The sequence below is a fragment of the Propithecus coquereli genome, unplaced genomic scaffold (assembly GCF_000956105.1).
Source record: "Propithecus coquereli isolate 6110/MARCELLA unplaced genomic scaffold, Pcoq_1.0 Scaffold370, whole genome shotgun sequence".
NCBI lineage: Eukaryota > Metazoa > Chordata > Mammalia > Primates > Indriidae > Propithecus > Propithecus coquereli.
Genome location: NW_012149397.1, coordinates 2,577,368 through 2,602,824, shown reverse-complemented (window position 1 = coordinate 2,602,824; position 25,457 = coordinate 2,577,368). Strand labels below are relative to the sequence as shown.

General features: G+C 45.6%; 2 protein-coding genes across 3 annotated transcripts in view; one reads left to right on the top strand and one right to left on the bottom strand.

The window, feature by feature from the left end:
* Positions 1-11,909, top strand: part of CENPP (centromere protein P) — a 236,502-nt gene extending 224,593 nt beyond the window's left edge. The window contains exons 5-7 of one of the 2 annotated variants that reach the window (XM_012651835.1): positions 10,018-10,097; positions 11,304-11,395; positions 11,516-11,909. In XM_012651835.1, coding sequence (XP_012507289.1) covers positions 10,018-10,097; positions 11,304-11,395; positions 11,516-11,646 — 303 coding nt within the window. In that variant the 3' untranslated portion in view covers positions 11,647-11,909. The remainder of the gene's footprint in view (positions 1-10,017; positions 10,098-11,303; positions 11,396-11,515) is intronic. The other variant, XM_012651834.1, reaches the window with a different exon arrangement.
* Positions 11,910-13,042: 1,133 nt separating this feature from the next.
* The window catches only part of IPPK (inositol 1,3,4,5,6-pentakisphosphate 2-kinase), a 56,504-nt gene continuing 44,089 nt past the window's right edge, over positions 13,043-25,457 (bottom strand). Inside the window, exons 12-13 of the mRNA XM_012651843.1 lie at positions 19,183-19,262; positions 13,043-14,545 (exon numbers count right to left, since the gene is read on the bottom strand). Coding sequence (XP_012507297.1) covers positions 14,320-14,545; positions 19,183-19,262 — 306 coding nt within the window. The 3' untranslated portion in view covers positions 13,043-14,319. The remainder of the gene's footprint in view (positions 14,546-19,182; positions 19,263-25,457) is intronic.

Sequence of the window (25,457 nt, the reverse complement as noted above, 5' to 3'; positions counted from 1 at the left end):
CTTTTTTTCCTTTAGGTAGATGCCCAGTAATGGGATTGCTGGATCAAATGGTGGTTCTACTTGTATCTCTTTGAGGTATCTCCATATTACTGTCCACAGAGGTACTAGTTTGCAGTCCCACCAGCAGTGTATGAGTGCTTCTATCTCTCCACATCCATGCCAACATTTATTGTTTTGGGACTTTTTGATAAAAGCCATTCTCACTGGAGATAAGTGATATCTCATTGTGGTTTTGATTTGCATTTCCGTGATGATTAGAGTTGCTGAGCATTTTTTCATGTGTTTGTTGGCCATTAGTCTATCTTCTTTTGAAAAGTTTCTGTTCATATCCTTTGCCCACTTTTTAATGGGGTCGTTTGATTTTTTCTTGCTGATTTTCCTGAGTTCTATATAGATTCTAGTTATTAGCCCTTTATCGGACGTGTAGCATGCGAATACTTTCTCCCAGTCTATATGTTGTCTATTTGCTTTCGTGATAGTTTCTTTGGCTGGGCAGAAGCTTTTAAATTTGATCAGGTGGCATTTATTTATTTTTGTCGTTGCTGTGAAAGTCCTCAAAAAATGGCAGATTGAAACATGCAGCATTTATTAGGCACCCTGCCAAAACCTTTCTAAAATGGCAGTAAAGAGGTTTCTAAAGGATATAAATGTATAGGTAAAAAACAGGTGTGAAGAAGTCAGCAATAAAATATTGGAAGCTAGGAAGCAGATGAAAGTGTGGTATTTGATTAAGACCAGAGAAGAAGCCTTGAAGAAGGCTGATTTGTTCTGTAGAATTCCAATCTGCTCAGAAATGAGAGCCCTCAAGTACTTCTGAAAGTAGGGATGAGGATGGAGAAGAATTCGTCGGAAATCTATACAAGAGGCAGAAGGGCTCTCCTCCACCCCCAGTTCTGTTCCCCTGTGACAGCAGGCCTGTCTGAAAAAAGACAGAAGGAGCCAGAGAGGTTCTGGACTCTTGGCCCCACCATGGCTTTTTAATAACACTCCTCTAGAAAGAAAACTAAGGAGTTTTAATTAAAAAAATAAGGCCTGGGAAGTTTCCTCTACTAGATCAGGGCTCTTTAAGGTTGAGACTTGGCTTATTCATACCTGGCACTAGATTGGGAATGGATGAGCAAATTTTTCAGTGGCAGTTGTTACCCAACAAAAATGTTTTGCTGCTACCACCATAGTCAGTCACCAGCACTGAAGTATGTTATTACAAATTGATTATAATAAAACTTGACCTTAACATTACAATTATATCTGAACTTAGAGATGTTATGTAGTAGAATGTTTATGAGCTCAGGATTTGGAATCTGTTGGCCTTAGATGTGAATCAATTTACTAGTTGTGTAATCTTGAGGAAGTGTCTTAATTTTTCCAAGCCTTAGTTTCATTAAAATGAGCATTATAATCAAAGATGTCATAGGACTGCTGTGGGGATTGACTGAGCTGGTGCTTGTCGGGTGCGTGGGGCCTGCAAAGGTGAAGGGGGCGGGATGGGAGTAGAAGTAACTTGTCTTGTGAAAAAGAACCTGAAGACTTTACCAATCTCAAAATATCTGTTATTCCATAAAAAAAATTAAATCAGACCATAACTTTAAATTATAACCAGTTTCAATGTTTTTGGACAGCATCACTTTGAGATTTATGAACTGAGAGAGTTTAAATCTTAGTAATGATAACATTTCCAGTGTATATCTGAAATATTACTTTCACTATCAGTTATAATTAAATATTAATAATTACATAGAGAAAATTGTGAAATTATCTCTAAAGAGTTTCTAGTATTTATCATTACATTTGTATGTGTGTATATATTTAGTTTCTTAATTATCATTTCTGACTATTTAAAAATAAACCAGCTTGGCTCACCTTTTCACAGTAGTGGTCTATAGGAAGAAACTCAATTACTTTTCAAAGCATACAGTTGCTACATGATTAGCTTCAAATGACAATCTTAAAAACAAAACTACTGTTATACTTATATGCCCATCTGAAGTGATATTTGTTTTCTCCAGTAATCTTAATGGGAAGTTGGTTTTTTAAGAGTACATTTGCATTTAGATTGATTCCAGGGTACATGTTTCTAGGGTATATATATTACTAATTTTGCTTGCATAATTCCCCCCTTTCCATTCTAAAATTAGAATGTGAAGAATTACATTTATAACTTTTATTATTCATTTTTAGGATTTCCACATCCCTTTGTTCCTTCTTTTAGTTCCATTTTCTAGACAAGGTGTTTATAGCCATACTTTCACATTATAATCTCTCCATCCTTGATTTCCTAAAAGTGCTGAGGGTTGTTTTCAAACTGGTTTGAGATGGAGCTCTTTGGGTATGTGGGTTTTGTGGCGTCACATGGCTTCTGTCTGTCCGGGCTGGCTGAGGGCAGGGCCAACTCTTACACCACCAACACCCCCCAGCCCCCATGGGTCCCTCTGATTAAGAAAGGGAGAATGTGGGCATGCAAGGGCGAGCTGGCCTCGTCCCCACACCCCAGCACAGTGTCCCTGCTCCTCGGAGCTTCTTTCTATAATCGCCCCAGCAAAGGGAGAGCAATTTCTGTAGAGTGTCTGGGAGTAGGTTGGGAATGCAGAAGATGTGCCATGAGGGAGAAATTAAGTGCGGAAATAACCTGTCTTGGTTTTCTTTGAGGGTGTGATGTGATGTATGGCGTGGGAAACGGCAGTACTGGGTGTCACCCCACACTGTGTGCACAAGGGTTCAGTTGGAACAAGATCAGGAGACAGGGCATCCCATCCTCCTGTCCCCACGGCCAGCTCAGAACAGTTTCCTGTCTCCCAAGACAGAAATCCTTCTGACAATCAAAGATTATAAGCAAAAGTTAAATGAAATTTAAATATTCAATTATAAAATAACTGAGGGCTTTTTGAGGAACTTTTCTAGGTTAATGGAATTAAAATGAACTATGAAAAAACAAAATAAAAACTTAAAGGAAGTAGAAAGAAATATGGTTACAGGAATAAGGGAATTTCTGCTGGAATTTTAACCCCCGAGGTTTGAGAACCATTTTGTAACTATCCAGAAGTGCAGAAACGGCACCTGAACTGGGCCCTGAAGAGGAGTCCTGGAAACAAGAAGGGTGAAAAGAGGAGAAAAAAAGTCCATCTCAGCCTTGGGAGCTAAGGCCACACAGGACAGACCACCCCCTCCGAAGACAGCCCCGGGCTAAACTATCACTTTGCCATCCGGGACTGATTGTGTGGTCTCCATGGTTGTTTTTTAATTTGCTCTACTTCTGTTTCCCAGGGTCACTTCCCAAGAGAAAACACTATTAAAAATATGTGTTCCCACCAGACTTTTCTTCACGCACAAAACATGGTCTGATTTCCTCCCAAGCCTAAGGCCACCTCCAGCCTCTCTCTCAGTTTGTCTGTGTCTCATGAACATCCCGACCGCCTGGAGCTCCACAGTCTCCTCCCGGGGACTAGTGGAACCCACCCCCCCTAGTCTGTCAGGGTCCGTGACTTCTGCAAAGGGCCAGAGAGTAACTGTTGTAAGCCTTGCAGCCGCGTAATCTCTGTGCAACCACTGAGCTCTGCGTCACAGCACAAAAGCAGCCGTGGACTGTATGTACCTAGTGAATGAGTGTGGCTGTGTGCCAGTCGAGCTTTATCATGGACTCTGAAGTTTGAATTTCATATAATTTTGATGTCATGAAATCTTTTGAATTTTTTCCAACCATTTTTAGTTTGAGGTTCCATACAAAAAGAAGGGGGTGTGGAATTTGGCATGCAGCCTGTCATTTGCTGTCCCCTACTCTGGTTCTCTCTTTTTGGTGATACAAGCCAATTATTCATGCTCGCATTGCTTTTGTTTATTGAAATTCCCCAAGTCTTCGTTTTAAGAATGCTGTTGGAATATATTTCCAATAAAGTAGGTCTCTTTCAGCTCTGGAGCTTCCCTGATTCTTCCCAAGTCTATACAAACAAGGAAAGCTGGGTGAAGGGAGGACAGAAGCCAAGCAGAGCTCCCAGCTGGTTCTGTTCTGCAAAGATCCGGAGATGAGCTAAGTGCTGAGGGCAGGGCTGCCCCACAGGGGCTGGGGTACATGGGACAACATTTGGCACAAGCCCCTTAGAGGGTTCTGGGATGTCAGTACCAGAAGGATGACCACAAGTCACACCCGGACTAGGCCAGACCACACTCCCTTCTGGGGAGGTTTGTGTTTTTGCTCCTGTAGCAAAGTGCTGTGATGACATTCCAACTTTCCCAGGTTTATGACCCACCATGGCCTTGGAATAGAAGTTTTTCTGGTTGTTTGTTTTACTAAGCAACATTTAGGACACATTTTTTAACTCCCTCCGGACAAGCAATATTTTCAACAGAGCTCCTCAGCTGTTCCCATTTATTTTTGAGATGCTTCCTACAGTGCTGGTCCCCTGAGGAGTCTTTCCTGGACACCCACATTGATCTACTGATGGCATCTGATCTCTGACTTCTGCCCCCCACACAGGGTCAGACCAGAGAACTGCTGCGCTCCCTTGTTTTTTAACCAAGCGGACGACTCTTGGTGCAGACGCGAACGTAGCCAGGTCTGTGTGCGTGTCTCTGATCCTCAGGACCACGTCCAGGAAAGTTAGGGTAATGCGGATTATAGGAGGTAACCCGGCAACATAGCGACTTCATTCAGTTCTGTTTGTATCACTTCATGGAAATGTTCCCTTCAAAAACATAAATAGTCTGGAATAACTGGTTAAAAGTCCACACAATTAGACTTGGGATTGCAGTCTTTCCATCCTTTGTGTAGTCAAAAGATTATTAAAAGTCAGGCACCTTTTGTCCAGCTTTGTGGCCTGTGGATTTTGTTAAACTTTCAATTGGATGGTGTGTCAGCGAGAGTACTGTCTCTTCTGGTGGCCATGCTACTCAGGAAATTTCCAAAGGGGCTTCTGGTGCTGCCAGTGGTTGGTTCTGTTACTTAATGATTGTGATGATACAAAGTGTTTCTTCTCCAGAATTGCCTTAGAATAGCTACTCCTTCCCTTGTTATAGCTGGCCACCGTCTGAAAACCCTGTCTCACCTCCCCCACAGGGTTGCGGGTCCTCGTTGACCCGCCACACACGCTCTGACCAAGGTACCAAAAGGACCAAGGTACCTAGCCCGGTATTCAGCCCAGAAAAATCTCTTAGTGTCAAATGGATGGCTGCATTGTGTCAGCTCTACGTCGTACGTATTTTTAGATTTTTAAGAGACTGCTCTTTCCTGCCCTCTTCCTTTCCTTCCCTCTGCAGAGGCGCCAATGTGCCCGCAGAGGAAGCAGCTGTGAGGGGGTGGCAGGCACTCTCCGGAGACTGTAAACTGACTGATCAAACAAGCAAACACACTGAGGACAGGAGGAGGCAGGTCTCTCACAGCTGGCAAAGCGATTTACAGACACAGAAAGGAGTGGACCGAGGTGTCCGGGGGAGCTCGTGCTTGTTTGTTTTTAATATGAGTGTGGAATGGCTGTAGGTGTGCTCGCGTGTGTGTGCACACCAGCGTGTCTTTCCTGGCTCTTTCCACCAAGAGGTTCTAGAAGTAATGAAACTCCAGGAGCAACCCGCCGAGGCCCTGGTTTGTAAATATTGTTGGCTCCTCTGAATCCAGAGCTGAACAAGTACAAAATGAGCCCAGAACAGCTTGTGCTGCCAAAGAATTGAAAGGCCTCAAAGAATGATGGGGATGTGTCAAAAGCAGCCTGCAGGGGCTCGCACCTGGGGGCGCATCACAGTCAACCGTGATCTTCACGGGTTACGGCCTGTGGAATACATGAGTAACTGTGAGTCAGTCATGACACAGACAAATAAGGAAGGAAGAGCTCTTTCTGCTGCTAGAAAGGCAACCACAGATGCAGAAGGAATGATGGAAACAGGACCCCCTTTGGCGACCCTCACTATGCAGCCTCAAGCCGTCATGCGGGCTCAGGCAGAGGGGTGGACAGTGGTCTCGGGACACCCCTCAGAGCACGGTGGTGGGGTTGCGGCTCACTGAGTTGCACGTGGTATCATTTCCGTGGAGCTCCTGACCCAGCGTCACCTTGGCCTAGACACATGGTGTTAGACCCAGACTGAGTGGTCTGCGGCTGAGCTGCTGCGCTGGCCTCAGAGCCCCAGCAATACGTGTTCACTCGTAATAATATGATCATCTAACACGTGTAAGAACATACGCCTAATAATGTGTGTGAAGAACCTGGACCAGTGTCTGCACAGACTACACATCTGTTAGTTTTCTTTTTGAAACGAGGCAAGCCATTGTTTTTCCAAGTGCTCGTGCTGTAGGCATTTCTAAACCTTTCTAAAGTTAGGTGCACTTGTCTCAGAAGTCTTGTGTGTGAAGCCACCCACTAAGACCTTACGTTGCCAAGTCCAACAGACCCAACAGACGTGTCTCTGCTGATTTCAGCATACAATAGCAGATGCCCTTGCCCACCCACTCCCAAGCCCAACCTTGCTGCCTGCCTCTTCCAGTCATTTCTGCGCACTTCCCGCAGCTGTGCCACCTCCTCTTGGCTGCAGCCCCAGCCCTGATCATCCCAACCCACCTGTCCTGCCTTGCTCACCCACCTTGCTCACCGGGCAAACAGCACCCCATCAGGAGCTCTCCATCCCCCACATCCAGCAAGCACTGCTGCCTCACCCCAGAGCACATTGAGGCCACCCCACCATCACTCTGGCCACAGGGTCTCCCTGCTTCCTGCCTAACCTGGCCCACCTCTCCCCAGTGGATGTGATCCTTTCCAAATAGACATCAGACTAGGCTCTGGGGACTGGCCTGTGTGTCCTGGCCCTGCCCACCTCCCGTATGTCCACACAAAAATTACTTGTACGTGTATATTAATAAGAGCCCCCAAACTGGGAACAGTGAGTGATTCTTTAAAGATGTATTAGACATCAAGTCCCATCGCCCCCTGCTGGAACTCGCACAAAACAGCAAGTGGCAGTCGGAGAAGGCAGGGATGGAGCTGGGAGTGGCCGGAGCGGTGGGAGAGGGCAGGGAGGAAGCAAGGTCTCCCATTTGTTTAAGTGGGAAACAGCGGAGGGGGCAAGTGATGTGGTCCTTTCTCTTTGGCATTGCACTGAAACAGAACACAAGGGTGACTTTCTGGGAAGCTTTGTTAAAAATTGTACTCCCCTTGGACTGGCACCCAGCAGCCACTGCAGCAGCACAGTGGGCCTCAGGTATAAAATCGGGCTGGATATCAAATTGCCAGCACTCTCAGCCACCAGTCTTCGTCAGGAACTCCCGGAGGGTTCTTGAATGCAGACTCCCTGCATGTGGCGAGCAGCTGAACAAACACATTTGAATCCTGGCCTCAGCATTCCTCAGCCGCTAGGACAGCCTTGCTGTGGAAGGCTGGGGGCTCCAGAAGGGAAGCCCCGTGCTGGCCAGCAGTTAGTGTGCTCTGCGAGCCCCCCTCCCCACGTCTGCCCCACATCCCAACCTTCCTGACAACATCCGTGGAAGCACAGGCTTCCCCTTCATTTTCCTTTGCACACCAGCACTCTCAGGGTGTGCAGACCACTCAGGCGCACTAGGAAGAGCCCGGCCAGGTGCTTCCTTTCTCTGGGCCTTAGTTACAGTGACGGCAAACGTGACTTACGTAAGGTGCTTTCCAGATCATGTTTATAATTTTCCAGTTAACTCTGTGTGTGTGTGTAAACTATTTGAAAATACATTGTATATATCTCTGCCTTATCAGAGTTATGTCCATCTTAAATCTTTCTTGCTGATTTGGTCATCTTTTATCAGTGTCAATTATAGTAACATGTGAAACGTTGAATCTTTGTGAAATGTGCTGATCTCATGCCAAATGACCTCAAGCCCACTTTGTATTTAGTTATATCATTTTTCGTAACTTTTCTGTCTTCTCCTTCAAAGCCACCTGTACACTTGTGTCAGTGAGACCCGCCCTTTGTATTTCTAGTTGTCAGTGATGGTTAACCAGGATGCTATTCTTTCTGTTGTCCATCTGGGCTGTTCATCAGCCTTTAATTGCTACCTTATCAGCTGTGCTCTGAATGGTTGAGGTTCCCAGACAAGTGAATGAAGCTGGATAAATGGAGCAACATTATTAACTTAAATGAAGAGACTTTGCACACAGTCCCAAAAAAGCTCTCCAGAAACACATACTGAATGCCTGACCTCTTCCTAATGTCAGCATTTCTACCTCTGACTTTATTTAAAAAACTAAAGGGAGTAAAGTACACTTTAATTTTTAGTGAAAGCATCTAGTTTAAACTCTCCTGCTCACAAGGAGAGGCTTGGAGGCGGAGATCTGCTCAGATCTGCTCCATCTGCTCCCTGTGCTCAGAGGCCGAGCCTCGGCCCCGCGCTGGAGCTGGCCTGGGCCCAGCCGTCACAGGAGTCCCAAGTGCTGCCGCTGAGCACAGCCTGGAAGCCAAACTGCCACGTTCACATGCGCTCCTCTGAGTTCCTCATGCAGTTGTGATTCACTAAGAAGAGCCTGTGGTTTAAAGATCAACCAGCATTTTCCAGTTAGGTATATATTTTCTCATCAAAACTGTTTTGCTGAAATTAGTAATTGTCTGTAAGCTTAAACCACTCCCCACCCCCCCAGCCCCCGGCCTCTGGCTGGCTCAGCTCGGCTTGGCATCTAGACGTGTCCTCGCTTTGTCGGGTCTGCGTGCGCGAGGCGCTGGCCTCCCACACTGGCAACAGCTCACGATACAGGGGCTGGTTGATTTAAAAGCTGTGACACGTCTTTGTCCCCATGCAACCTCATTCTAATCTGGTTCAGTCTGGCAAGTATCTGCAGCCTGAAGAGGGTCTACCACCCACACATTCAGCCGTGTTCCCCTGTCTCGTGTTCTCTGACAGGGCGTCAGGCTGACACTTCTCAGGCGAAACCTCACTCACCTCACTCTCTTTCCATGAGGCATGAGGAGGCCACGGCAGTTTTGGTCATGCTGGGACTGCATCTGCCTAAGCATCATCCTCAGGCTTCCATTTCTACATCACGTGCTCTGAGAGGGCAGAAGGGGCGGAGTGTCTTTCAAAGACTGGCCCTGGGAACCCGACACCTCCTGGTGGAGCCTACGGTGAGAGTGCGGCACATCACCCCTGCAGTCTGTTCTCAAAAGAGCAGACAAAAAGACAGTTTTTAAAAACTGAGAAGATGGGGCCACAATTACTCTTACCAGTTGTGAATATGTATCTTCTGTTCAGGTTCCTGTAAAGCAAGCTTTGTTGTTTGTTGTTGTTATAATGATCTAAATTAATGTGTCAGTTCTGGTATGCCAGAAGCTCCCACAGAAACAACCAAATATGCCCAGAATTATCACATTATATGGGGGGAAAACAAACCTTAGAGTTGCAAGCCTAGAAATTAGTGAAATTCTGCATTATTTCCCTGTTTTAGAGAATGTCTTTGACTCTAAAATGGTATATGATCTCATCATAAGTTTTTACCAAAACATGCACTTTCCCTTATTGCAGTGGGAGCCAGGTGCCTCGACCTGGCACAGTCTGAATACCTGGGCAGGGTCCTGCCTATGCCAGGAAGGTTGCGTGGGCTGGGGGCCATTCACGTGCGTCCTGAGGATGGACTAGGAGTGTCCACCGTGACAGGGGCTGGCCACCGCCTTCAGAGCCTCAGTTCAAAAGGCTTTTGAGGTCAGATGCTAACACTGTCTGAGTAAAACAGTCCTTTAGCTTGGGGAGTCACCACCTGACCAGTCATCCACAGACCAAGGAACTGTCCCAGGTGGGAGGAGCATGGAAAAACTGGTGAAACTGGAATAAAGTTGTATGGTGGTTGTGTAAAATGTCAACGCTGGGGGAGGTGATAACTGTGGGAGCCTGGAGGCTGTGTGGCCGTGGAAAGATCTAGAATGGGGTGGGTCCAGCAAGGGCAGGAGGCAGTTGACACCATCAGATGGTACGTGTGACACTTGGACTCTAATTTTCAGGCAGTCACCGGGAACAGTGTCTCTGCGCCCATCCCATGGCCCCTTGCTCCTCCCCCGTGGATCTGTCTGTAACCATTTCTTCTCCCCACACAGGAAAAGTACCCAGATACCGTGCACCTCTCAGAAGGGGCCTCGTCCCACTGCATGGGGATCCGGAGTGCCAGCCGGCCGGGGTGAGTCTGCACAGGCGCCGTGGGACCGCCTCTTAAAACAAAGAGTACAAATAGAAGATAAATGTAAACCACCAACCGAGAACTAAAGATCTTCAGTTGGAGGAATCAATGGAGTCACACCGGATACGTGCCCCACTGGAAGAGGGTGGGGGTGGACCACGCTCTGTAAACGTTACCTCGGAGAGGAAACGTCTACACAGAGCGTGGGAGAAAGTGCTGGGCTGCAGGAGGAAAATGCTCATCTATCCCAGGGCCAGCGGGTGACAGTCTCACATGGCACCCTTAGCAGGCCAAGGACGGGTGGCCAGAACATGGAGATGTGGGCGAACCCGCTGTGATTTCAGAAATGGAAGGGGGTAAGCCAGGGGTGAGTGGAGAGCCCCCAAGAAGCCAAGCAATCAGAAGAACTGGGGAGAGCAGGTTCAGGGCTCCAGCTTCACAGCCAGTCCCTTTGCTGGCCCCGGGCACCTCCCTGTCCCACGCTCTGCCCGGAGCCACCATCCACGTGTACTATTTGCCATCCAGTTGCCTTTGTGCATGTGTGTACATCTCTCAGAATGTACTTTTATGACTCGTGTATAAATGCCTAAAAACTTTGGTTTTCAAGCCTTAAAATACTGTGGTTGTTAAGCAGGCTTCTGGGACTAGCCTTTATCAACAGCAGCCTCCTCTGGTGTCACAAGTAGCTGTAGTTCATTTTCACTGCTCGTCTCCGAGTGGACGAACACACCACAGTGTCTTTGTGCATTCTTCACGTCTTGAGCGTTCGGGTCCTTCGTGCCAGCCCGTGCCTCCTGGCACAGCACACAGGCTTCTCTTGGGCTTGTGTGCCTAGAAATGAAATTCCTGGGTCATGGGGCAGGTGTGTGTTCAGCTCTCTATCAGCGCCAGATTATTTTCAAAGTAGTTCATCAATTTATATTCCCACTGGTCATTTATAAATTCCTGTTGCTCCGCATGCTGTACTTCACTTGGATTGTCGTACTGATTTTTGCCAGTGTAGTGGAAACAAAGCAGTATCTTACTGTGGTTCTAATTTCCATTTTCCTGTGTAACTGACTATACTTTTCCTTCCTCTGTGCGTAGATGTCTTTAGGAGCAAGGGAACCCAGCATAGACAGACAAGAAACTAGGTGCTTGTTAACAGTTTAATTTTTCAATCAAATTTTAAAAAATACTTAATGATGTATTTTACCTCTTTTTCAGGTTTGAATTATTAATTATTTGGAAGATAAAAATAGATGAAGAAGGGAAGGTTTCGCCAAAGCTAGATCTTCTCACCAAAGTCCCACGGCGAGGTAGGGACTCTGGGTGTGGGTGTTCTAGGTAACTTCTCAACGTGCCTGACAGAGCAACCAAGAGTAAACATGGAGCCACCAACTTGAAGTTTCTTAACCAGTTTTATGTTTTCTTTGCAGCCCTAGAACTGGACAAGAACAGAGTCATAGAAACTGCTCCTCTCAGCTTCCGAACCCTGCTAGGAGTGCTTGGCATAGAAGCTGCTCTAGAAAGCCTGATAAAATTGTTTTGCACAGAGGAAAACAACTAGTTCCAAAACAGTGAATGTGTAGGAATAAATGCCGCACTTAAAAGCACACAATTTTATTGAATATAGACATTTGCTATTTTCCACTTAGAAACCACACCCTTAAAACATGCTGTCTATGCAGTTATGGCACATTATATATACTCTCATGACATCAAAAATAAATACAGCAATTTATGTATAAAATGCCAAATAAAACTAACATGTATAGTGTGTTTTTTTTTAAATAAGCTTAACATTTGAGAAAATGTACCAAGAGTGGTTGTCCATCCTTGGGTGTGCGGGGAGGAGCTGCGTCCCCATACGGAGTCTGCTGCGGAGATGGCTGCTGCTCAGTCAGGCCGGGAGAAGCCTCCCGTCTCCTGGCTCCTGCCACCTGGAGGCTCCAAGGCAGTTGCCCGTGGAGCCTCATTTCTCCTTCTGGTCTGCAAAGTGGCACTGCGAGGCAGTCAGCATCCCTCAGCAAGCCCCGACACTTTTTTCTTGGTCTTCCACAAAAATGTGGAGCCATTAGCTTAAAAAAAGAAATGCCGCAAGACAGCAAAGACAGCACCGTTCCCTTCGCACGAAGCCATGGCACAAAGGAAACGGGGTCCTTCGCTGAAGATCCACCAAGCCTTTGAGTGCTGCATGGACCGCCTCAGACGCGCTGTGAAAACCGCGACCTCGGCGGACGCGGGAGTCGCCCATCATGATGTTCGGCTCAGGGAAAGCACGTTGTTTCACACGAGTCAGGGCCACCGGGAAGCCTGAGCAAAGCAGCAGCGGCGGGTTCAAGGCAAGGGCCAGGGACGAATCCACAGCAGCTGCCGGCTTCAAGGGCTCCTCGAGACTATCTAGAATGGGGTACTCCAACTGCTTTCTCTTCTCCCCTAAGTAGAGACTTTGTTTTCATCCTCTCTAGTCCTGCCAGATTTGAGTCACGTGCTAGCAGTAACTCTTGCACCCCAGGAGGACACGAGCACCCAGCCCACCTCCCTGAGGGGCCAGGTTCCAGAGCACCTCCCCCAGGGGACGGTCCCTTGTGTGTACACTTAAACCCGGGACCCAAAGTCTCCCACATGCCACGACTGCCAGCAAAATCATCCTTAGTGACGCTGCCCCAGCCCGGCCACAACAGACCACCTCGGGTCAAAGCAATACAGCCACTTCCTTCACACTTTCCAGAGCCTACAGCTTGTCCACGAGCACATGAACGCCACACACATCACTTAAGTGGAGTGTCCAAAGCCCCCCATCCCAGCACACACGGCACATTTGTACAAGATTTCATTTGAAATTGGAAGAGAACGGTAAAAGTGTCCAAATGCGTAAGTATCTTTTTTGCACCTCTGAGTGTAGAATAAAATTAGAAGTAAATATTAGGACAGAATTGAACAGTAAATTCTAGAAGAGTTGGCTTGATTCAAACAAGTGTAATTCTTGAGTTAGCACAAAATTTCCCACAAAAATTTACAATCAGCAAAATATTTTCCTTATTTTTCATGTAGTATTTTTATACAATTCCATGGTTTTGCTATTATATGTTACAGTAAGCCTTCATTAGTCCCTCAAAACGATGGTATAAATAATCAGTCTGTACAACCTACCATAGAATAAAAAACTGAAGCCAAAATTCCCAATAGTTTTCATAGCAGCCGGGTACACTTTGGTGACCCCAATAAGAACCCTCTCAGCACCAGCCAGGAGTTGTTCATCTTCAGGAAGCAGGGCCTTTGGCCCCAACAGGGGGACAGGCAAGGCCATGGGGCCCTCAAACCCAACAGGTCTCAAGGCAAACCGGAGGGAGGAGTTCAGTCTGGGAGGAAGGGAGAACTCGTTCCTCGGCCACCCGAAACACCGGAGTGCCAGGAAAGCACTGAGCTGTCAGGGGCACACCTAGCCCGGCCACAGCAGCTCAGCAAGTTACAGCTCTACTTCAAGCTCCTACAGCAGCAATTTCAAGTGGGAAAGAACGCCTTATCTCCCCCTAGTTAAAGATAAAATCGTAAAGCAAAAAAAAAAAAAAAAATCAATGCTTGCATGAGTGGTGTCCATCCTGACCTGAGTCTCACGCTCCCTGCTGACCCTTCGCAGAGCCATGGGTTTCGGCACCTCCATGGGGACCCTGAGTCTAGACCGCTCAGAACCAACATCCGCACTAAGCACGAGATCATGCTCTGCAGCAGGGAACCATCTAAAAACCTGTGTTGACGTGTGGCTTGCATTGAAAAGCGACCAAGTAACTCAGCTGGGGAAAGTTCCAGTAGTATCCATGTTTTCTTAGAAGTCCAAACTGTAAAATGTATGTGACATTCAAGTTTTCTATGTTAGGAGTCTGGTGGAGGCAGATCCAAACCTTGGGTCTTATAATAAGGCTTTTCATATTAGAGAATTAGACACGAACCCTGGTTGGGAAGGAAGAACTCCCCAGAATGTCTTCCCAGGGCTTAACGGACACTTCCATTTTAAGAACGCAAGCAGCTTCCTGGGACATAGCACTCACGTCCTACATTCCTTGTCCCAGAAGATGTTTCTAGTGCTCTTCAATTCATGTCTCCAAGAGGCCATCCCAACTCAACAGGGGTTAAAAGCAAAAACATTCACAACCAAGAGTCACCCAACACAACAGAAAATAGCTCTATCATTCAACTTTCACATTCTATGTTCAAGTTTCAAAGACACTGCAGGAAAAAGTTAGACCTTGTGGAGAACTAATGTGCAATCTTCACTTTCCTTGAACCGAGTCGACATCACAGCGTTGTCTTTGGCATGTACAGTCTTTGAATAATAGTTGACTATCTTGCTGTCCAGTTTGTACTGATGAGGAATGCTCTCATAGGGCTTGAGGTCGAGGTCCAGCACGGACACGGAGAAGGCAAATCTGGACCTCGATGAAGGGACGACAGGCCTTTGATCAGAACTGCAAGTAAAAGAGCAATTTCAGAATACACAAACCTCCCAAATCCTCTCCTCCCAGCTCACGGCGAGCACCATTTGTGCATCTGTCTGTGCCAGCTGTGCGCTAGCCTGTGACGCTCCTGCCAGGGAGGTGGCCATGGAACAGGCCGGGACACACCATACCAGGTGAGAGAGGGTTAAAGGACTGAAAGATGGAAAAGCGATTATGCAGAATATGTGAGTGATATTTCCCCATCCCAGTGGTACAAGCAACGCTGAAAAAGTCACTTTATCGTGAGCCAAGTATTACAAAACCTAAGAAAAAGTAAAAAGTCAATCTGGCCATTCAAACAGCCAAATGGATGAAGTGTTGAGAACAGACTTCTCTTTATGTGCCTTTCCCGTGTCTGGTGAGAAACTCATGCTCCTTTATGCTCTTCATATTTGGAGAGAGATCAAGTTTCGTGTTTTTATTCCCGAATTGCATCTTCAGTGCCTTGTATTTTGTTTCCCAGGGTTTAGTTTTGTGGTTTTTATAAACAAGTAGTCCATGTGCTTACAACAAATTATGAACAATTGTACTTAAAAACACTTTCGGAGTAACTCTGAATCTTGCACTAAGATTGCTGCATGCCCCACTTTGTTCTTGCGGTACTCAGCACACGGCAAATGACGGACCACGTGGATCACATATATAGCTTAGGTTAGCCCAAGAGAAGTATTCTGGGGCTCTGGTTTCTCCAGGCTTACTACTGTTCTAGATTTAGAAATCAATAAACAAAACACCCATTTCAGAAGCCACCCCACATGGGAGAGGAAATGCCGACAAACGTGTTCCTGTTCTGATGATGCTGTCACGGCCAGACTCACTGAATTCCTGCTCCAAAATCCTGTTTATAGGAAAAATGAATCCTGACTCAGTTTCTGGGGTAATAAACTACTCTCTCCTGAATGGTAGACAACAGCAAATAACTTGTTACAAATCAAGGTCTTGAGCCTCGCTCTGGAAGCTGCAGCTCGTCCTCACTGGCCGTATTTTACTGAGAACCACTCAAGCCCAAGGCAGCGCTCAGTTCTGGGGCCTGAAACCTGAGCTCGGCACAGCCAGGCTAGGACAATCCACACCTCTGGCCCATGACATCTCAAATTTCTTGTGTCAGAAATGCAGCACCCAACAAGATGACACATATAAAGACAGGAAGGGTCTTTTAAGCAGCTCCTGGGGAAGGTCGGACTTCCTGGGCAGCAGCCAGTGGCACCGGCTCCTGACACTGAAATGCTTTTCTGACCCTCAGCAGCCCTGAGGCGGAGACCAGGTGGGAGGCTCCCAAGGACACAATTGTCCCTCATGCCATGAGCTGCTCTCTCTGGCAGCCTTAGAGAATGGGGCTAGGACGACCTGCTGGCTGCAGAGGAGCTGTCCTCGCCTAGACAGCCGACCAGCGGCCTCCATGGACACCGGGGAACGGGCTGGAGAAGCCAAGGCAGCAGCTGCTGCCTGTGCTGTATTTGAAACAGGAAATCAAAAGGAGCAGCAGGGTTTAGGGATGGGAGGCCGTGGGCAGCTTTTCCTGCAGTTCCAAAATCCCAAAAGGTCAAACATTTGCAGCAACAGGAAGGCGGAACCAACTTAAGACTTTTTCTTTTATGACAGGGCAGACACAGCAGAGCAGAGCTAGAGAAGCCTCTGTTTTAGGTGGTGTGAGAAGTTCAAATGTAGTTGACCTAGGTATGAGCCGTAAATGAAAGCTTACGGATCTAAATTTAGTCTCAGGTATATTGTGCATCTCAAAGATGACTAGTGACATATCCCAGTCTTGGTTTGTCTCTGGGATGCTAGAGCATCCCCGGGCCACGGCCCCCCACTCACTGCAATGTCCCAGGTACAGCCTCTACCCACACACTCCTCAAGGCAGGCAGGCCAAGCCACCCGGGCTTGTACCAGGACGCTCAAAGGCCCCTGCGCCCCGGGGGTGTTCTCCAAGGAGAAGCTCCCTCTGTGGTGTCCACTGTCCTTTGAAGACCCTTCTGCAAGGCAAGTGCGGCAGTGGCTACGCCTGCAGGCGTCTGTCCACTTTCTTCCTGCTGCCACGTCTCTCCTTCCACTCTGCCGGGTGGGGTCTGGGCTGCTCAAGCCCCTTGGCCCACGGCCCCTGCTCTCACCTTGGGAACCGACCTCCGCAGGCAGGACCCACTTTTCTTCCTCTTCAGAATTCTCCACAAACGCACGTCAGAATTTTAAGGTCTCCATTCCCCTTCAACTTGATCACAGAATTCTAAACCTTTTATGTTTAATTTCCCCAAAGTCTAAGGTTCATGTCTAATTGGCAAAGTTTTTCAAACACAAAGCTTACATGTGCACATTTTAAACATTTCACATTTTAAGATTAAGCTTAAATCAGTGTTGATGAAACACTTAAGACTGGGAATGCTTTCCCTTATCCATCTTTCCTTTGTCCTTAATTTGTTTTATCTCCCATCTTTAACTGTAATTCAAATTTTATTTTGAGAGCCAGGATCTCACTTGCCACTCAGGCTGGAGTGCAGTGGCACGATCATAGCTCACTATAACTCTGAACTCCTGGGCTCAAGCGACCTTCCCGCCTGAGCCTCCCAAGCAGCTGGGGCTGCAGGCGCGCCGGCACTCTGGCCTGCAGTTCCCATCTATCCGTGCAGTTCTTACTGCAGCATGAAATAAGCTCCCGCACCTGGGAAAGTGCTCAGGATGTTAAAAGACAAAAAAAAGGACACAAATTACAAGTTTAATAAGCAGGTGGCTGTACCGTAATTCAGTCATGTCCATACTTTGCACATTAAGACTGTTTCAAATTTTCAAATCAGAATCATGCTGCAGGGCACGTGCCCGACAGTGCCGGACCTCTGAGGGCTCCTCGGATACGAGTTCTTGACGTGAGATCTCACCCAACAGCTCTATTCAAGTCACGCTGCACAAGTGGAGCGTCTGCTTTATTTCATCCTCTCCCTGGTGGGTGTCCCTTTTTCCCTCCAATTCTGGCCAACCAGACAAAGGCGAAAGGAAGAACTGGGCCGGGTTGACCCTTTCACCTCGCCCAGCTGTTCACATCCCTGAGACCCTGCCCTGTCCTATGTCTCACTGCTTCTGTCACTTTCAAGCCACTAACAGTCTGCCCTTATTTTTTTTAAGAAACCTGAGACATTCTCCCCTTGTCTCTGTCAAGAAAGGTCCAGAGGTAGCACCTTGCGAATGATGATCCCTGCACCTCCACCCCGAGTCTGAGATGCCAGAGGCTTAGAACCTTCTGGACACACCCTCCTGCCCCTCCCACTGTGTCGGTCTCTGCTGAGCAGCTGATCAGGGGTGTAGCTGGGACCCCAGGCCCTCAGCCCTCCCCTCGTGCTGCATTTCCATTTTGACACCACTGCGTCCTGTGCTGGAAGAAGTAAACGTGTCTGTCCTTCAGTGGCCTTTCGCGTCCCACCCGTTAGTCTATGAACCAACCTTTTTTGCAGCTTTACCCGAGCACTCTGCATTCAAGCACACTTCCATTTCCCAGCTGCACCCTTGGTGACAAAGGGTGGTGAATAATAGTATCTTTATGGGTTTCCTCTCATCTTACACCACCAGCTTAATCCAGCTAAGGGATTCCTCATAACTAAGCACTGACAATATTTTGTTAGGGGATAAAAGTACTTTCAGCGGAACAGAATGACCTTTTTTTTGTACTTCAGTTACACCCTACAATGTTCCTCAGTATTTCATATCGAAAAGTGGGACTGCTGGCATCTCCCTTCTCTTTCTTTCGGATGCCATGCCATCTCTCTGCTCTCTTCCCTACCCCCCTTCTCTCTCTTTCTCTCTCTCTCTCTCTCTCTCTCTCTCTCTCTCTCTCTGTCCTTCTAAAAGATAAAATAAATTTTCCTTTTATATCTTAAAAAAAAAAAAAATGAAAAAAGAAAAGTGGGCAATTCTGTGCCTGCCAGGGAATAGGAATCCTGGGAACTGTTTAGTTCAAAAGCATCAGAAAAATGTGTGGCTGCAGCCGGCGCCCAAGGTCATCTTGACCCAGGAACACATGTTAGAAGAATGCAGAACATTCTACAGATACTGTATGTAGGCTTTGGCACTCCTGAAGACGCTAATTACTGTAAGAAGATTATCAAATTCACCCTGAATTTCTAACACAGGTGACAGAGGGACTGGACAAAAATAACGGCGTTCGGGGAGAGGCTGCACACGTGCTGATACTCGGAAGAGGAAGGAGAACAAGGAATGTGTCGTTTTAAAGGCTTTGAAATGACTGGGCGGGAAAGTTGGCACATTGTGCTGACGTGGTAGCAGACCAGGGGACGGGGCCCACGGGAGCCTGGGCAGGTGCTTGGGCTTCGAGAGAAAGGAACGTGCAACACACTATCCACACTGCCTTTGAGCCCTGGGAGTATCTTCTCAGAAAATTAATAGTAATTTTCAAGTAATAGAACAATATTTTTTAGTTATTCTCCATAAATATGTCTGACCGAATTACAAGCTTCTAGAGGGCACGAGTTAATAAGCCCCATTATATCAAGTAGGCCAAGGAGGTCTCGGTCCCGTCAGGGAGTCTGTACATACGGGGAACCCACTGTCCTGTGAATCCACAAAACCCTGTCAGACCCAGAACACGCGACGCAGCGCCTCACCTCGCATCCTGCAGGCAAGGGGAGAGCGCGATCATGATGGAGCAGTCCTTGGCGGTCATGGCCACTCTGTACTGCTGCACCTGCGGGGAGGGAGAGGTCAGCTCCGGGTCACGCGGGAGGCCTCGCTGCCACCAGCACAACCTTCCCACCCACCAGGCACGGGAACGGGCTCCTGTGACAGAACACGAGGGCGGGGTTAGAAGTGGGCGACACTGAGTGGGGAATCAGGAGGTCCCCGCTGTGAGAGCACCTGAGCCAGCGCCAGCCCCGAACGGCTGCTCAGAGGCCACCTCCGCCCTCCAACCTCTCACTGCAAGCAGCGTGTGGGACCCTAATTCCAGACCCTGAAACTTATGACTTGCTTTTAGCAAAGTCACCACCGTCTGCCTCAGGAAGGAAAAGCAGTAAGATGCCTCAGCTCCAGGGCACTGGCCACAGTGACAGCACTGCGCAAGCACCCGCGACACCCTTGAGAAGACGGGCGCCCAGGGTGTTCAGCAAGGCGTTGCTCACGCCAACATTCCACGCGCCATAAAGTGACAGCCACCATGGATGACTCTACAGACAGCTGCCATCCCATGGGCTGTATGTGTGTTCATTTATTTCACCCGTACAACAGCCTGACACTGTCCCACTTTATAGACGAGGAGACAGACACAGAGAATAACCTGTCCCCATACGCTGCTAGGCGATGGCAGGGCTGGGACGCAAGCGGGTGCTTTGGCTCTGAAGTCTGTGCCCTCCAACACCTTGCTACGAGCCTATGTGGGTCTGTACATCCTGACCTGGAACAGCAGCTGGCAGGGCCACCAACTCAAGTCACAGCATGCTTTGAAGAACCCGACTCACATAAAGCTGTGCCTGTGCTCATCTGTGTGTCAGACACGCAGGACCAGAGCCGAAAGGACGGTCAGAAAAATGTTCACAGTTGACACCTCTGCAGAGCAGAATTTGAGGCATTTTTTTTTCCCTTTCCTTCTTTGGACTTTCATATATTGTTTGAATTTTTTAGGATTGAATAGCTCTAACTTTACAAAGATAAACTAGTTACAAAAAAAGGAATTTAGCCTTCCACATGATCACTGGCCTCAACATTTATATTGATGACAGCCCATAATCTCTGTCTCCCTGTATCCATTCCCCTTGATTTCATACGACCAGGAGGATCTGCCCTTTGGAAACATACAAGTTGTGCCTTCCAAAAGGCAGGCCTGGGTGGGAAGGAGAACCTCAAAGCACAGTGGGAGGAAACGCACAGCTCCTATCCTTACACTCTATTTGTGTAGCTAAGGAATCAGTTATTTCACATAATACACACAAAAAAAACCCAGCTCAAAAGAATAAAGAACTACATATAAAAAAGTATAAAATATTATGTTCTTAGTGCACTGCAAGCCTTTCTAACCAAGACACAAAACCTAGAAGCCATAAAAGACTCACAGATTTGAAAACCTAAAAATTAAACAGCTTTGGCTGGGTGCAGTAGCACGCACTCTAGTCCCAGCTACTTAGGATGGCTTGAGCCCAGCAGTTTGAGTCCAGCCTGGGCAACAGAGCAAGACTCAATCTCTAAAAAATAAAAATAAACTTAAAAAATAAAAGCTTTTATATGATACAGTCATAATTCAATGATAAAAGACAAATGAAAGATTGGGAGAAAGTATTTACAACATATAACAGATTATCAACATCAAAAATATATGAATTGCTAGAAATCAATACGGAAAAAGAACAGTACCCCAAAAAGTGGACCAAATAAACTGACAAAAGAAAAAAATATACACACATACATATATATATATGAAAATATGCTCGATGTTACTATAAATCAAGGAAATGCAAATTATAAAGATGAAATATTTTCCACTCATCAGTTGGGCAAAACTGTACACACATACCCGGAGGTGGCCCTCCACACTGATGAATTCCTATGCAGGACCCACAGACATGGAGGGCCATGGTGGACTCAAGCATCTGCAGATTTTGGTATCCACAGGGAATCCTAGAACCAATGCCTCAAGGACACCGATGGACAGCTGCGTGCATGTGTGTATATTAGACACAAAATGAACGGGACTTTCACTTTAAGTAATGCAGGAAAAGGTAACTGGGGCCAACCCAACTGCTGAGGCCAACTAAAAGAGCTGGACAACATATCAAAAATATCTGCTTGGAGGCAGAAATAACAAGACAGGGAAGAATTGCTGGAACAGAGGAGGACAAAGGCATTGGGTCTGCTTATCCAAGAGAGAGATGTGACATTTCTGGAGGATCGGCCAAGGGGCACAAAACTCCAGGGCTACAGGGACAGTAACCATGAACCCCCTCTTTGGGTTAGTACTCAAAACACTGTACTTTTAAGATTAAAAGTGAGCCAGAGTTGACAGGCTCTAGCAAGAGCTGCAGCTTTACTTCAGAGATCAATCATCAGAACTGGATTAAAATGACTCCAGCTACTAGTGTTTCCCAGGCCTCAGACAGAAGCAAACCTAAAATTCTCCCTAGAAGAAGATATGATCCTAGGCCTTCAGTTATTTCTAAAATAATTTTGCAAATACAATTTCTGGCACACAAGCAAAATTATGCAGACAGAAGAAGACACAATGACATGAACGAAAACCAGCAAAAACAAACAAAAAAACCTCGCAGTGGGCGAGAGGTATATGGGAATCTCCATACCTTCCACTCAGTTTTGCTGAGAACCTAAAATTGTTCTAAAATATAAAGTCTATTAAAAAAAAAAAGAAAGCTGCAACTGAAAAAAGAAAAAACCCACAACAGAAAGAGTTGCACAAATACAGACTCCAGTTATTGGAGGTACGAGACACACATGCTGCACTGCTCAAAGAATAAAAGAACAAAACAGAACTTGAGAGAACTGGAAAACATAAAAATGAATCATGTAGAAATTCTAGAACTAAAAAGCACCAAAATCAATATCAACAATTTAATAAGGCTGGGTGCAGGGCTCATACCTATAATCCCAGCACTTTGGGAAGCCGAGATTGGAAGATTACTTGAGGTTAGGGGTTCAAGACCAGCCTGGGCAACACAGTGAGACCCTGTCTCTATAAAAATTTTAAAATTAGCCAGACATGGTAGTCTGCACCTGTAGTCTCAGCCACCTGGGGAGACTGCAGCAGGCGATCACTTGAGCCTAGTTCAAAGGTGCAGTGAGCTACGATTGCACCACTGCACTCCAGCCTGGGCAACAGAGAGTGAGACCCTGTCTCTTAAAAATAAATAATTCAACAGACAGTTTAAACAGCAAATTAGAAAAAAACTAAAGAAAGATTGTAACATCTAGGTAGATGGGGATAATTTCAACAAATCTAACAACAATTGATAAAAGACCAACTAGCCTTTCTCCTGATTGTGGCTCCTCTTGGGGTATCATAGCTAGGGTTACAGGGAAGGAATTATTATCCTGGGTGTAGCCCTGTGTAGGCGGGGAAAATGCAAAGCCTTTGGCATGAGCTGAGGAGGCAGCTGACTATTGTGGTTTGAAGATTTTGAAGTGCCTTTCACTGTTTCTTCCAATGCTCCTGTAATCCCCACACCATTTACTCTTTTGAGCTAAAATGCAAATATTATTTAGGAAATATAACACTGCCACATAAACTAGTTTTCTAAACTGAATTATCCATGAAGTTATGGGTTAGACAACGAAAGGTAATAATTTGGGGGTCAGTGGACAAGGCAGAAAGGTAAGAAAATGAAAAAAGAAAAGGAAAAAGCTAAAGAGAATTGCCAAACTGGAAGTTAGATCAAAAGAAAACATCTAGAATGAAGCATGGAAAGAAAATCAGCTGGAGATACAAAGGGTAAAGACATAGAAGATAAAAGAGAATGTGTCTAATCTACATGTTAAGTGGGGTCCAAAAAAAGGGAGGAAATGGATAAAACAAAACTTTAAAAAGTTAAGGCCAAACTTTCCCTAAACTGAAGAAACACCAGGCCACAGATTCAAGAAAGCCTCCAAAAAATATCGCGTACATGTATCATTAAACAGAAACCACGAATTCATCACCAGCAGACCCACACTGAAGGAGACATTAAAGAGTGTTCTGCACACAACAGAATGATCCACGGATGAGCGCAGAGACACAGGGCGGAATGAAGGGCAACGCAAAAGATAAACGTGGGGAAATGAATTATGACTGTACGTAACAATAATAACAATGTCTTCTTGAGTTTAAAATAATAGAATTCACAGCAGCAATAACAATGTAAGGGAGGAGCAGTAGTAAAACGGATTCTAAGAACCTTGCCTTGTCCAAGAAGGTCAAAGTGCTAAATAATATTAGACTCTAAGTCAACTGCTTGCTGCACTAGCTAGGATAACCACTAAATGAAAAGCAAAAGGCTGTACAACCTTCAGGCAGAGTGGGGACAGAGAATGATAATAAAAAATAATAACCCAACAGACTGTGAGAGGAGAGGAAAAGAAATCTAAAATAGTTAAGAAAAATTTAAAAGTTGAAGCCCAAATCTAAGTCTAATTAAATGACAAAGACAAAATATCAGAATGGATAAAAAACCAAATCATGCCACATTTAAAATACAAAGACACAGGTTAAAAATGAAATGATGGAAAGACATACAGTGCAAATATTAAGCAAAAGAATGAGAGAAGTTACACTAATATTAGATGAAGCAAACCCGAAGGTAAAAAATATGACCAGAGATAAAAGACACTTGACAATGATAAATGACCCTTCAAAATGAAAAATTCAATTCACAAGAAAGATGTAACAATTCTAAATTGGAGGCACCTAACAAAATAGCCTCGAAATAAACAAGAAGAAATAGACAAATCCATAATTATGGAAAATTTCAACCCATCTTTCTTATGGAACAAGCAGATAGTAAAATCATTATCGACTGTAGAAGATATGACCACCACAATTAATTTGACTTGATGGGCAGATATAGAACAATGCACCCAACAATTTCAGAAGACACCACCTTTTTTAATGAAACAGAAGCATTATTTTTAAAAGTTAATCTATAAAGCAAGGCACAAGAAACTTTAAAGGATTAAATGCCAATCTCAACAAATTTCACAGGATCATATAGAGTATGCTCTCTGACCACAATGCAGTTTGCCAGTAATCGATACAAAAAAGATGATGAGAATCCCCATGTGTTTGGTAATTAATTCCCTTCTAAGTACTTCCATAGGTCAAAGGAGAAATTCTAATAATAGAATATTATTAGAATATTTTGATTGAATAATATTGAAAATACAGTTTGTGGGAATGTAGCTAAAGCCATTTTAGAAGAAAACTTTAAATATATATTTTAGAAAAAAAGTAGTGCCAAAACTTAGATAAGCATTTATATCAGGAAGAAGCTACAGACAGAACAAATTATCCAAAGCAAATAGAAAAAAGGAAATAGTCAAGGTAAGAAATTAATGAAATGGAGAAGAATCATACAGTATAAATGGATCAAAAGTAAATTTTTATGAAACTAACAAAATTGATAAATTCTTGGTAGGAATGACTAAGAAAGTGTCTTACTTCATTCAAGCTGCTACAACAAAATAACATAAATTGGTATAGCTTAAAAAAAACCTAATTTTATTTTTCAATTCTGGAGGCTGGGATGTCCAAGATCAAGGAACTGGCAGATTTGGTATCTGGTGAGGGCCTGTTTCCTCACAGATAGCCATCTTCTTACTGTAACCTCACACGGTGGAAGAGGATAGCTAGCTCTCTGGGATCTCTTATATAGGGCATTAATCCAAATCATGAGGGCTCTGCTCTCATGACCTAATCACCTCCCAAAGGCCCCACTTTCTAATACTATCGCCTTGGGAGTTAGGATTTCAACATATGAATTTGGGGCGACACATTCAGACCATAGCAGAGACAGAGAGAGAAAACAAATACCAGATGTCAGGGTTAAGAGAGTATTCTTCATACCCTATAAAACATGAAAGATAATAGCATATCACCCCAAAAAGTCATATGCCAATTTTTTTTCTGTTTTGTTTTTTGTTTTTTTTTTCAGTAACCCTATTAACTGATTCTGCTTATTGGATTGAGACAGGGTCTCACTCCATTGCCCAGGCTAGAGTAAAATGGTGTTATCACAGCTCACTACAACCTCAAACTCCTGGACTCAAGTGATCATCCTGCCTCAGCCTCCCAAATTTCTGGGAATACAGGTGTGCACCACCACACCTGGCTTTTTTTTTTTTTTTTTTTTGGTAGAGATAGGGTCTTGCTGTTGTCCAAGCTGGTCTTAAACTCCTGGCCTTAAACGGT